The 13,361-nt window shown below is 45.2% G+C and overlaps 1 protein-coding gene across 1 annotated transcript in view; it reads right to left on the bottom strand.

Moving 5' to 3' along the window:
- LOC126522315 (uncharacterized) overlaps positions 1-13,361 on the bottom strand; it is a 69,567-nt gene that overhangs the window by 16,822 nt on the left and 39,384 nt on the right. Inside the window, exons 8-11 of the mRNA XM_050171042.2 lie at positions 10,406-10,628; positions 8,348-8,609; positions 6,365-6,553; positions 2,031-2,154 (exon numbers count right to left, since the gene is read on the bottom strand). Coding sequence (XP_050026999.1) covers positions 2,031-2,154; positions 6,365-6,553; positions 8,348-8,609; positions 10,406-10,628 — 798 coding nt within the window. The remainder of the gene's footprint in view (positions 1-2,030; positions 2,155-6,364; positions 6,554-8,347; positions 8,610-10,405; positions 10,629-13,361) is intronic.

Raw genomic sequence — 13,361 nt, 5'->3', positions numbered from 1 at the left:
TGACCAGACGTGAAAGTTCCGGTAGAGGAACGACAAGCGCTGGCGTTGGCAGAGAAACTTGACGCGGACTTGTCTATGCAGCTGGGGTGGTATTCTCGGGCAACCTCCATGACTTTCACAGATAGTTTCACTCTCGCAAGATTTTGCGAGCCTATTGAAGTATTGAAGCTTGGCACAATGCCAGAAACACCGTCGGCCGTATACGTGGACGTGTTTGGGCCGTACAAGCAAAACTCAGGCCGTGAAAGCAAAACTATTGGATCTGTCATCTCGTGGCCCCGTGGCTGCCGCAGCTCTGCTGTGCGAGCGCACCGGCTTGGCTTGGCCAGCTCATGCCACTTTCCTGCAATCACGGAGGTCACACCTAGCTGCGTCAGCACAGCGCAGCAAAGTGAAATGAGAAAGAGAAGTGGAAGCACCGGTGTTTAGCACGCTGCAAGCAAGCATCATCATCTATATACAGTGCAGCGCAGCTAGGCATGGCCTCCGAGATTGCTATCTGGGAGGGTGCACCTGGCCAGCTTCGCCAGCTTCATGCTGCAGCGAGAGGCATAAGGTAAGAAAGAAGGTAGAAAGAAGTGCTGGTTGTGTGTGGCCACTGCGCACGCGCCTACGCATGGCAGTGAGAAAGACCACTGTTGCTCGGCAGCATAGTCGACACGCGAATATTCAACTGCCATGCTAAACGAGTGTGGATTCCAGCTGAAAGTGATATGTTCGGTGATTTCGGTGACGAATCTAGTTAATTACCTCCTTTATCAGAACAATGTTATGTCACTGAAACGAAGTTTTATATACATGGATCTCTATGGGGATTTCAAGGGGAATAAAATTTACTTCATTGCATCCGTTATTTGGTTATATCCTGTCTCGTTACAATGAAGCTTAAGTGTATTGAAATTCGGCCTTTTATGTAAATAAGTACTGTAGCCAAGGAGCTTTTTTTACATGTGAGGGCCGTAAAATTTTTCAAATTATTGGGCAATTGGAAAAAAAATAACTTTCAATGAGAAAAAGAAATACATTTATTAAATTTGAGTTGGCGATCAAAATTACAGTTTCATGCTGTGTTAACAATATCTTCGCATCCGCGGTATGAAGTGAGGCCTGCAAAGGTTTCTCATGCACTTCCGTGCCATGGCCGATAGTGTCGCCTGCAGTGAGACTATCACAAAAAGCACAGGCAGAGGAGCGAACGCTTTGTCTGCTTCTCGCTTCAATGCGTCTCTGCAACTCAAGATCACGAGACCTCCAGCACCGAACGCATGCAAAGATGGTGCACGTGAAACCACGGCCATCTCGATTCACCCAGTACCCTCTGCAAATGACCTGCAAGGTAGGGTGCACAGGCTGCGTACGCGCTCAGCTGTGCTGCAATTCCATTTACTGTCCCAGTATTCCTTCCCAGCGGCAGTGAAATTTCGTTACATTGACATGTTGTATAAACGTACTAAATTATACTGAGGTTTAGCATACACGGTGTTCTATGGGCAAGGAAGTTATAACAAGTTAAATACTTCGTTATATCGAGAATTTTGTTATACTGAAGTTTGTTACATCAAGGTTGATTTTTACCGTCAAATCCCACTGCTGCAAATGCTGCTTGAAGAACTGCATAGCATGCTCTGTACCCTTTTAGACCCACACCAGATGGTTAATAGTTATGTAGCTACACTTTGTAAGAATGCCCTTGCAATAAATTTGTTTTTCCGTGTTTTAAATATAAAGCTAAGTAAGGTGCCCCTTTCTTACAAAGGCTCCCTTTTACGGAGTTCATGAGTGGGCAAACTTATTTGTTCTCACAACATGCTAACCTACAACCAAAACTAAACTCCTTTCCAAACTTTTCAACATGCATCTCAGTAAGACTAGTGCCACAGACAATCAATCAACATCCTTTCTAAATGCAAAATGAATGCAAACGACTTAATGAGCGTCATTCGTGACCCGCCCATTCTGGGTAAAAATTGGTTGACAAGCCTGGCTTCCAACAGAAAGGGCTAATAAAGTTAAAGGAATATTACACTCACCCTAGATGAACGGCGGTCGCACTTGTGTGTGTCCTGGAAGATGTTCTCCTCCGAGTACGGGTCATAGTCTGGGCACTGGTTGATGTCCAGCTCCGACAGCATCATCGTTACCGCCACTACGCCCCTGCACACGGCAGACATGAAGTGCTTACGTGGGCAGTGTAAACCAGGCCTCCACAGCAAGGCGCAATATTATGAAAGGGAACCATATCACAATATCCTGAAGCTGCATTCACGGCCATTCACTTTCTAGTAGGGGTGTGCAAATACCCAATACTAGTAGATTTCGAAGTGCATATCGAATATCAGAAAATTTTACCCACAATTTAATGTTTCCAAATTTTGGGCAAGAAAATACACCGCTATGTATGCTCGGGAGTCTCCTAGCATTGCATAAAAAGATTGTAGGAAGCTATCAGTAGCTTAGACACCTAGGAATCAAGATATACAATACAGTCTACAATTATTAAAGGGAACACCAAATTACACTGGTTACAGCTCAGTTCTAATATATGAAGGGCTGGAAGATATTTGTTTTATCAACAGAATTTCTGTTGAATAGAATCAAGAGCTTTTCTTTTTCTTTCTTCTTTTTTTTTCTGAAACTAATGAATTCGTGATGTTCTGTTGCACTGAATACCAATGAGGTTCTCAGATTAACAGTGGACCTCTGTTTTGCTGCGACCTTTTGTTTATTGCGCAGAAAGTTCTGCTTTACAGTGTTAATCCAAAATGCAGCAGGGATATCCCAACTTTATGGGAGGTGGGTTATCGTGAGGGCACTCTGCAGCACAGACGAAAGAACTGAGCATCACGTGACTTACGTGACTTACAATATATTTATTATTCCAAAAATCAAACAGCAGATATTCGATTTGCGAATTGAATTGTTCAAGCGTTCACTATTCAATTCGATTCGGTGATATTCGATATTCGCACACCCCTACTTTCTGCGACACTTTCATTTTCACACTGGTCACATGAACCTCACAAAAGTGAAATTATCCCCGAGGGTGATTGTCTAAGAATACCACAGCTTCTGGTCTTGTTTGCACACCATGTCTCCGCCCAGTCTCATTCAACAATGGCAGCATATTTGCATGAATACAATAGAATCTCAATACAGTTGCCAACCAATTTCTGGGACACAAACAGAGCTCCATGTTCAGACAATTAACTTTGACTCGGGTCACGGGTCAATATAAGCAGTTATTCCTCCTGTGTGACTGTGCAGGGCTTTCCTGCAGTGCATAAGTGCCATCTTTGCTATAAATCAAGGTCGAGGAAAAATTCTTGTTGCTTATGATCTAGCACGTCGTGGAACCACCTCTCTGCACCTTGAGGAAGTTTCAAAGGAGTACAAGATCCTGGCGACTTGCCAATGCGTCACAAAGCACCAGAGAAATATGAGAAGTGACTCACCGGCGGGTCATCACACAAAGAAATCGAAACTTCAAAAAGTGCAGCTGCAGTCAACATGTTAAGCAGTCGGGACAAAAAACACAAAAAAATGAAAGAAACAATTTCAATTGTAAAATCAATTGCATGCTGACCAGTAAAGTTAGAATTATCCAGAGAAAGCAAATTTTAGGATCCAAATAACAAAAGTTTGGGCCCGTAGGAATGTATGGGCGCTGGCGGGGACCTTCAGTCGTGATCCAATTGACCAAAAAATCGAATGAACCGGAGTGAAATTAATGCAAGTCTACTGTATTTGGAGCATTCTTCCACAGATCCATAACTGGAACCATGGCTAGCATGTGCAACAATGTCTAACATACATAAACATCATTCCAGTTACACGTGTGTGGAAGACTATCAATAGAGTTGAAAAAAATATGCAGAACCCACGCACTGTGGAAATCGATGTAAGCGAAGCTTTCTTTGCTGTTTGCTTTGATTGACGATAATTAGTGGTGACGTTGGCGGCGAATGTGTAATTTCTTCAACGTTCAGTCCAGTAAAAATGTTACCTCACGTGCACCACTGCTGTTTGTCTGCATAGTACACAGAACACAGGAAGAGGTGTTTGTTTAAGACATTGTTGTGCGCCATATTTCATAACCTCTGATAGTGTTGAGCGTTGTCATTGTTTCACATGCCATATCGCATCGTGGCAGAAGTATTCAATTTTAATTGGATTATGGGGCTGTACGTGCCAAAACCACAATCGGATTAGCAAGCATGCCGTAGTGGCGTACTCCGGATTAATTTTGACACCCTAGTGTTCTTTAATGTGCGCCTATATCTAAGGTCACTAGCATTTGTGTATTTTGCCCCCGTCGAAATGCGGCTGCCACGGTCGGGACTGAACCCACGACCTCGAACAATTCCGTAGCCGTCAAGCTACCGTGGCACGCACAGAGGTGTTCATTTGACGTGCTACCGCTTCAGTAGTGTTGCCTGGACCCTATGGTGTTTTAATGCTTTGGGTCAGTTGTCCGGTTGACAAATTTGTATGGTGTTTATTTCACAGAAATATCAGAGGCATACTGTACTGTGCCTTTAGTTTGTCCGCAACCACTGTTTCTTTGCCTTGTCATCTCTTCCCTCTCCCGCCCTCTCCTCCTATATGGGAACTGTGAGAGTGGCAATGCTTTTATTCACTTGTTTTGCGACTGCATCAGTTCTACCCATTCCCTGTCTGCTCTCCCCCTCTTCTCTACAGTTCTATTTAGGTCCCCTCTGGCACGGTAGTAGAAATGTAAGCGTTGTATTTTCTTCAATGCTTTTAAAAGGGGTCACGCATAATTACAGCTGTCAAGGGGCTAATGTGGCGGCACCCAGAGAGCTCCAGAGGGCATTGTGCGCATGCCACGTGACGGAAAGGTCCAAACGAGTTTCTTGCGCCACTTTCCTTTCTGCCATGCTTCTGCCATGCATATACAGTTAAACCTCGATATAATGAATTTCAATATAATGAAATTCTCGATATAACGAAGTATTTAACTTTTCATGACATCTTGTCGATCAACGATAACGATAAGCAGCACCCTAGTGTCGGCAATGCATATTCTATGGGGAATCTGTGACAGCGGTGGCAGTACGGCCAAGTGCCCCCTGCAGCAGCAGTGCGCCAAGGGACTCTCTGTCTGGCAAGTGAATTGTGCCACCCTTTTCACACCTCTCCATTCTAGCCACCCTAACAAAAGTATCTACAGTAGCCAACAAATTTTTTGGACTCCAAAAATTTAGACTTGATCGATATTCTGGACTTCATATATCCATCGTCAAGGTTCCCATAGGGCTAATGCATTCTCGCAACCGATTTTTCGGAGGCATTTAGGCCCCAAGGTTAAATTTTCCAGACAAAATCGCTTGTTCCAAGCCACAGTTACCTGACCTTGGGCGCCGTCATGCTGCACTTTCCCCTGGCTTGGCTTCCAGTGGCCCACCCTACAGCCTCAATATTGGGAGGCACATGTTATCAATAAAGAGGGCGCGCAATCCTCTGGTCTCTGAGGCCATGCCAGCTCTTCCTTAACTGACAAAATGCTTCAGGGGATGGCACTTTTTCTTTCTATTTTCAGTCAGCACTATCATCATACTCACTTAAAGGGCCCCTCCCCAAACCCCACAGCCAATTTTGATTATATGCTGCAAGTTGTTACGTGTCCTCTAGGGAGCGTTCTGCCACAAAAATTTTTCATGTTGGCTCATTAATAGCCAAGATAGAAATATTTCAGTGCCGCAAACCCACGATTTCAGGAGGCGAGCTCTAGTGCATAGCGAGACACTCTCTCCACTGGCCCCGTCTAGCCTCCGCGAGTGAAATTCATTCTCTGCGGTCTCCCATACCGGACCTCGAGGATCGCATGACGCCTACGTATGGGCCCCGCCTGCAATTTTTTTTTTCTTGCTTTTTCTTTTGCACTGCTGCGCACGAGCTGTTGTGATTGTCTAGTTTTGCGCAGCGCACTATTCCGGAGAGCACTAGTGGTGCGAAGAAACGTGACTCATTTCTTCTATCTCTATGGTGAACTCCATTGGCGGAGATCGCCGACGCGGTGACGCTCTTGCCGAATGTGCACGGGGACAATGTCACTCATGCGCAAATCCAAGCAAATCTGATGGCCTCCCAGCATAGTATGAGACAGGGCATTACTAGAGGTTTTTTTAAGCCACTCCAAGACTAACACCTTTTCTTTCTCACTTTCTTTTTTTGTGCTGAATGAGCTTTTTGGACTGTTAGATATTTCGGACTATTCTTCGGTCCCTGCGAGGTCCGAAAATTGGTCGGTTGCTACATATCCTATTGGCCTGTGCATGTTTTCGCACGCTGTTACCCTGTCGAGAGGGGAGCACTAACGCTGCATGACAGTGGCCCCACTTACTTGAACTCGATGCGGTCGTGGAGGCTGTCCCAGCCAAAGAAAGGAGACGCGTACACCATGACCCAGTCAGTGTGCAGGCCCCCACAGTCAAAGTACGGGTCGGTCCAGTAGCCGTGTTCCACCTCTGCCGCATCATACTGAAGCGGGTAGTGGTCGTAGTTGATTGGGTTGTGGCCCGTGGAGTTGTACCTGCGGAAAGCAGCAACAGCTTTAGGCACTGTTGCGATTGACAGCACAGCTCGGTCGCTGCTTGTTTCACCTGCAATGCATGGCCAGCAGCTCAACAATCCAGCAGGAGGAAGGCCCCGCTTACTGCTTGTACCTTTGCCTGGCTTGCAACATGACCGCCCCCTACCACTCTATAGTGTATGCGTTTTTTTTTTTTTTTTTGCTAGTCTCTCTATCTCCCCCTTCCACTCTCTTTGACTTTTTATCCCCCTTAACCCTTCCCCCGTGCAGGGAAGCCAACTGGAACTACGTCTGGTTAACCTCCCTGCCTTTCTATGCATCCTTTTTTCTCTTGCAACATAGTTCTGACGTGTTTATACAGCCAGTCCCATGGGCACACTTTCTCTTTCTTTTCACTCTTATTTTTATTTATTTATTTTCGCTCTTATGTTTATTTATTCGTTTTGCCAAGCTGAGTGGTGCTACACCTGGAGGGAGGGGTCACTAGCTCTGACAGGCACTTTGATCACGGCAGTCCCCCTGACAACTGTGCTGTTGCATACCTGCCAACCTGGGGACCTCGAAACTCGGGAGATTCACCAAGACACGCAGACTTTTTTGCACGAGTCCGCCATGAGAGAAAACGGGGGATGCAAGCAACATCAACACGAGGCATTAAGCTTTGTCAACGCACTATCTGTCGTACAGAAACAAAACCTACCACAACATTTTAGTGTGACCACTTCCCGAGTAAACGCAGCCAGTCTGCAAATGTTTCACATATACATCTCAGGAAAGGCCGGGAGCATGCAGAATGCATGACACGGCTTTAATCAGGGATGGCCGGGGCTCAGCACCAGTAGCCAGACAAGTATAGTGTACGCACTTGGGCACAGGGCACGAAAGAGTAGGACTGTGCAAATACAGAGGAACCCAGATATACTGAACCCACATATAACAAATTATTGTATATAACGAACAGCAGTACAATCCTCTTGACTATTTTTGTATAAAATGTTTATTTTATATATTGAATGACCTATACATTGAACTTTTCTTGTGATCCCTTTCAGATTCTATATATCCGGATTCGACTGCATTATCCTTTTGATTATGCTTTTGCCAAACAGAGGAAGGGAACCATTTCTCTTGTGCATGCAGAGATGAAACATATTGCAACTCATGGCAAAATGCTGGCTTAGCAAGACTTACTGCATGAAGGATGTCCTTATAGCTAGGCAGAAGCATACAAAAGCAAGAAACAGGATTGACGACATAGGTGGTGTCGTAGTCCATGCTTAACGCTTTTGCATCCCTCTGTCTAGGGGTATATTGAAACATATGCTGTTTTAATCTTTGCCAGTGGTCACCTTGACAGAATAAGCCCTGTTATTTTAGCGCTATCGCACAAAGTGTCAATTCGACGTATTGGAAACTCCATTGTCACCAATACCGTAGCGAGACAGGCCCGTCTAATTGAACTGCATATGTGGTGCAAATGGTATTTAAATCTTCAACTCTGCACAATCACTACGAACTGCTCCAGAATGTACAGCACTGCATATATATATACTGAATGGACTTTGCAGAGTTACTGGATTCACTGGACTTACCACTATCGCTGGCACTCAAGGTGTTGCCCTGGTTTCTGAGCCAAAGTCTACCTGACAAAGAGTTTGATTCTTCCATTGACTACTTCTGCGAGTGCTACGGCCTCTGCACCACTGCTACCCCAAGACATGTCCCTTTAGCAAGCAGAGACTAAGACGAGAACTAGTCCTGGCAGTGAAACAATGCCTGCGTGCAAGCACACACCTGATGCGTATCTTGGTGGTGTAAGTGACCAGGTCATCGAGGTTGGCTGCCCAGCGCGTCTTCAGATGGGAAAAGAACCCTTCCTGCAGGTATGCAGCACCGCGGAAGCGTGCCATATCGTCGACGTAGAAACGCCGCTCGTTGCGATAGCGCCGATAGGCGTAAGGCGCGTAGAGGGCCCGCCCAGGAAACTGCTTCCGGTCAAAGTACACACCGCAGCCCAGGATCCGCTGGTTGCCAGCGACCAGTGACATGGCTTCGCCTGCAGCCAGCAGTTTGAAGTTGACCACAACAAACTCACAACATCACATAGAAGGGTAGCTGGCAAAACTTTCTCGATGAGCGGCAGTGCTCGAACTGCGCACTTGTGTACCATTTGGCATAGCATCCATGTACAGTTTACAAAGGAAGCTAGCTTTGGTCAGTGACACTGAAAGCAAACATTAGTAATAACTAAAAACGCGTTCAAGTGGTCATTTTAAGGAGAAGGACGTTAGCTGCAAGCAGACCTAGCCTTGCAGGACTTGCCAGCAACTGCTTCGCCGCGGGTCAGAGTGCCGTGGGTGGTAAATCGGAGTGGTGGGTGGGAAACCAGTGCAGTGTAAGGAATTTCTACTGCTGCCCATTGTGGAAAGAACCCTGACATGATCAGAGTAACCATCTCCTCATGTTTCACATGTTAAAACAGCTTTTCTTTGCAAAAACACAGAGATGAAGATTTAACATTGTGTTGATGCTGCATCACGACATTTTGTATCACTTCGCGATACTCAAGACACCCTTCATGATTACTTCTCGTCGTCTGTGACAACACAGCAGCCTATGCGAAATTAGTGTTAATTTTCTCGAAAGCTGGTAGCAAGAATGTGATTAAAGCACTTTCACACAATTCACATGTATCTGACATCACAACCTGGGTGAATGTTATGTAATCACTTTGTGGTTAATTTTGAGAAGGATTGAATACAATGTGTAATTCTCAATGTGCGTATCCTCAGGAGGACATAGAAAGGTGAAATTTCCCAGCCACCTAAACAGGAGTGGACTTCCAACCGAGTCACTTGCGCTCGTGCACCAGCCATCTGCAACAACTGGGGTGTCCTAGGGAATTACCAACATGCCCAAGCATACAGGCTGCACACTGCTTGCGTACACACCTCATGGCAACAGTGCAAGTGCATACGTCAGTATGCCCTTCGTGAAATTTCTGGTGCCCGTACACAAAATTACACATGCTGGCAAACCTGGCCTCCTAGCTCTCTCTCATAGAAATCTTAAGGTACTGTGCCTAGCTTCCAAAATGGTAGAGGTAAGCATAGACACGGTTGCATAGACATGGTTTGCTGGTCAGACAAAGCATTCTGGAGGTTGTAAACATAAGTAAACTAAATTCTGAGGCTTTAAAAGCCAGAGCAGGGATCCGATTATGAGGAACACCACAGCTGGAGTCTCTGTATTAATTTCGACCACCTGGAGTCTATGCACAAACACTTTTTTGCATTTTGCCCACATCGAAATGCGGCCGTCGCAGCCAAGATTAAACCTGTGACCTCACAGCACAACACTGCAGCCATTATGCTGGAGGTCGTAGGACAGGTTTTCTGTGGCACAGACATGCAAGGAGGAACACTTGTCACTTGTCACAAAGTGTTCTGGATTAAATGTTTCCACATATGAAACACATCCCAGCAGGATTTTATTTATTTTTTTATTTCCAAGACTGCGACAGGATGGCTATGACTAAAGAAAAGGAAATGGACACAACTTCTGAGGCCAAAGGTTGTTGTGTAAAGGCAAACAGATGACATAACAAAGGGCAACAATGAATGCCATATTCTAAGCACTGCTGGTGTGCTTGAGTTGAGACTGCTGGAAGCATTATGAGAAGGCATCTGCAGCCACAGCCTGTCTTTGCATCTCCACTCTCTAATCTGCACAAGTCCCCGAACGGTGGCCATTTGCATTGTCCTGGTCCTCTGTGCTGATGGTGATAGTGATGCCACTACCGCACCTAGTCACAGCGTGCGACTACAAAGAATCAAGAAACACCACACTCACCAATGATCTGGTCCTGCGTGAGTGAGCGGTCGGGCACTCGGAACTCGGCGAACAGTTCCTTGGGGTCAACGGTCTGCAGGAACCCTGAGAGGAAGTTTGCTAGCCGCACCGCCGAGCGTGCCTCATTTTCTAGATGCCACTCGCGACCGTGCGCCACATCGCCCGGTAGACGCAGCAGCTCGGGGCGTTCTTGCCCAATTTTGGCACAGTTGGACGCCGTCACCTGCGCACCCGAGACGCATTTGTGTGCCAGGATTGTTCGTCATGCTTACAGGGACACTAACTGGCATTGTGTGTGCTTCGTTTACAACCATTCCCCACTGCCTGCCAAGATGACTGCCCCAGTGTTCCACTGTCCAACTCGCACCTAGTGCCTAGTTCAGTATGGAACCTCAGTACAAGTACTCCTGCCACATACACACTGTCTGCCCATATGCTGTTTAATGACATCACTGCCATGGCCCCACAAAGTAATTTTCAAGACTTTATTTGCCTTTACACATCTGGCTTTATAGCCATATGTTGTTTGTGAGCTTTGAATGTGAAGGGTAGATTTACTCCTCTTCAATTTTGCACCCAGCACAAAGCATGGTACATCAAAACAACTTAAAAGCTTTCGAGCTATTTTTGCACATTTAGGCCGCTTCTATGGAGAAAAAGTTATTAAATGCTAAGTCAATTCATTAGATTGTTTAAAATGCTTTTGCACATTTGTCTGGTTTATAAGTCCTTCCCACATGGTCAGGCTAACCTTCCCTGTTGTTTTGTTTTTATGAATGTATAATTTACAAATTCAGATTACCTTAATAGTTTAATTAACCTAACATGAACAATTCAGATTAACTTAATATTAATAATTCAGCTTAACGTAACAACAGCACTTGCATTCACGGGTGCCAGTGCTGCCATCAATACATCTGCATCTCTCGCTCCGAAAATTATGCTCTGCATGCTTATTTCCCAAATAGGCTAAAACACTTCAAAAAATTCGCACAGCCACATCCATTGAAATGCACAAATTGCAGTTTTTATTATTATTATTCTTATTAGAAAGACAGCGAGAGAGAGAGAATGAAATTTTATTCATATCACACAAATTGCAGAATATTTCATATTTATTTATTTTATTCAAAATATGACCACAAACAAACAGTTTGGTCCTTTTAGTGCGGCGCACTAAAGCACAAATTGAACTATATATGTAGCAGCAAAAAAATAAATACATAATAAACACACAAAAAGAAAAACATGTAATGAACACAATGCACAGAGCAAAACAAAGGGAAAGACGATGACAACATTCCAATGGCACAGGCCCAATACACATAGACTATACATATGCACATCTATACAGTATACAGATGAGTACAGTAGAACCTCGTTGACACTATTCAATTTCGTATGATTACCCGGTGCGAATGTTTACGATCGAGAACACGATAAATTACCCAACACAACTGCGCTTCTTTTTTGCTGGTTCATACATTCCTGGAAAACACGATCTTTTGGCACAAACATTCAACACAGCGCCAAACTTGCAATCGTATGATGCATTTTCCTGCGGCTAGGTCCCATGTAAACAATGAAAAGTGCGAGGCGCACGTGATCGAGAACAGCAGCCACCAAACAGAAGAAATTCTCCGCAGTGCTTGCCCGCCTGTCTCACGTGAGAGCGTTGGCATGCACTCAGTTTTCTATTCTGGTACCAGCAAATCTCATGCGACGTCGCACACCACATTCCCAGCTATTGCCGCCAACCGTGTCGCGATAAGCACCTTCACCTACCCATTTCACAGTGCATGGGGGGGGTAGTGATTGAAAGTGTACTGCACGCTTTTAACAGGCAATAAGCCAAACGTGCCGCCGTGTGAGCATCATGTTTCACTCTGGCCACATCGTAGGCATCGTATTCCGGCATCTCCCACTAGCTTGATTTCATTTCGGTTTGCAGTCGCAGTCTTGAAAGACTACACAATAGGAAAATGACAATGCACTTCTATGGTAGCATAGCTTGTGCCGCAACGATTTACACCAAATGGGCACGTCAAAACATCCCGGCAAAATTCTCTGCTCGAAGAAGTCGCTGAACCAGGCCAAATTCAATGAGCTGAAATGTAAGCTTACCCAAGCCACAAAAATGACAATGCGCGTCTCGGGCCACTCGGGCTCCACCACATCGGCGCGTTGGCATCTCCTACTACAATGATTTGCACAATGCTTCGCATTACGTAGATGTCAACTAGCCTGCCCAATTCTTTAGTGACTTCAGATAGTATGTTTTCCTGATTAGTACAGCCTTCTCGCATCTTTTTTTTTCTCCAAGACATATGAACGAGGTTCCGCTGTATACAGATGAAGGTATCAGAGAAGTGATACAGAGAATGGTACCCCTTATTGTTACCTCTGCCTTATGAACTGTTTTACAGGCTGCATAATGAATAAGACAGTTCGTGTTCTAAGTCAAAAGAATGTATGGTGAGAAGGAATGCACATAATTCTTTCACACTAGACACCAATTTTAGCTAGTATATCCTCCAAGCAACCCTTGTGCATTATATTGTACATTGCCTTCAATTTTGTTTAAAGTTAAGGACAGGATGTAGAAAATGTACACCGATTGGATCAGCAAAGATCAGGCCCTGACACCATCGGGAAGGATCAAGCGCCCGAGTGTATCGTAGATCACCGAGTGGGTGTCTGCCGCATGGTACGATTTCCCTCCTGATATGGTTGCTCATGCGTTTAAGAAATGCTCCCTACCAAACGCACTTGATGGCACCGAGGATGACGTTGTTCGGGCGGGATGATAGTGAGGAGGAGAATTCAATTTCCGAGAACTCGTCCTCCGAAGACGATGATGCCTAGCAAAAGCGTCACATTTTGCTGAAAGTGATAACCTCTAGTCACACTGTTTACTAAATAAATGTTCCTTTGCCTTGGCTGGCCTCGCGTTCTA

This window comes from Dermacentor andersoni, chromosome 6 (genome assembly GCF_023375885.2).
Source record: "Dermacentor andersoni chromosome 6, qqDerAnde1_hic_scaffold, whole genome shotgun sequence".
In the NCBI taxonomy this organism is placed as follows: domain Eukaryota; kingdom Metazoa; phylum Arthropoda; class Arachnida; order Ixodida; family Ixodidae; genus Dermacentor; species Dermacentor andersoni.
The sequence above is the reverse complement of the archived record's forward strand: the minus strand, read 5'-3'. Positions and strand labels throughout refer to the sequence as shown.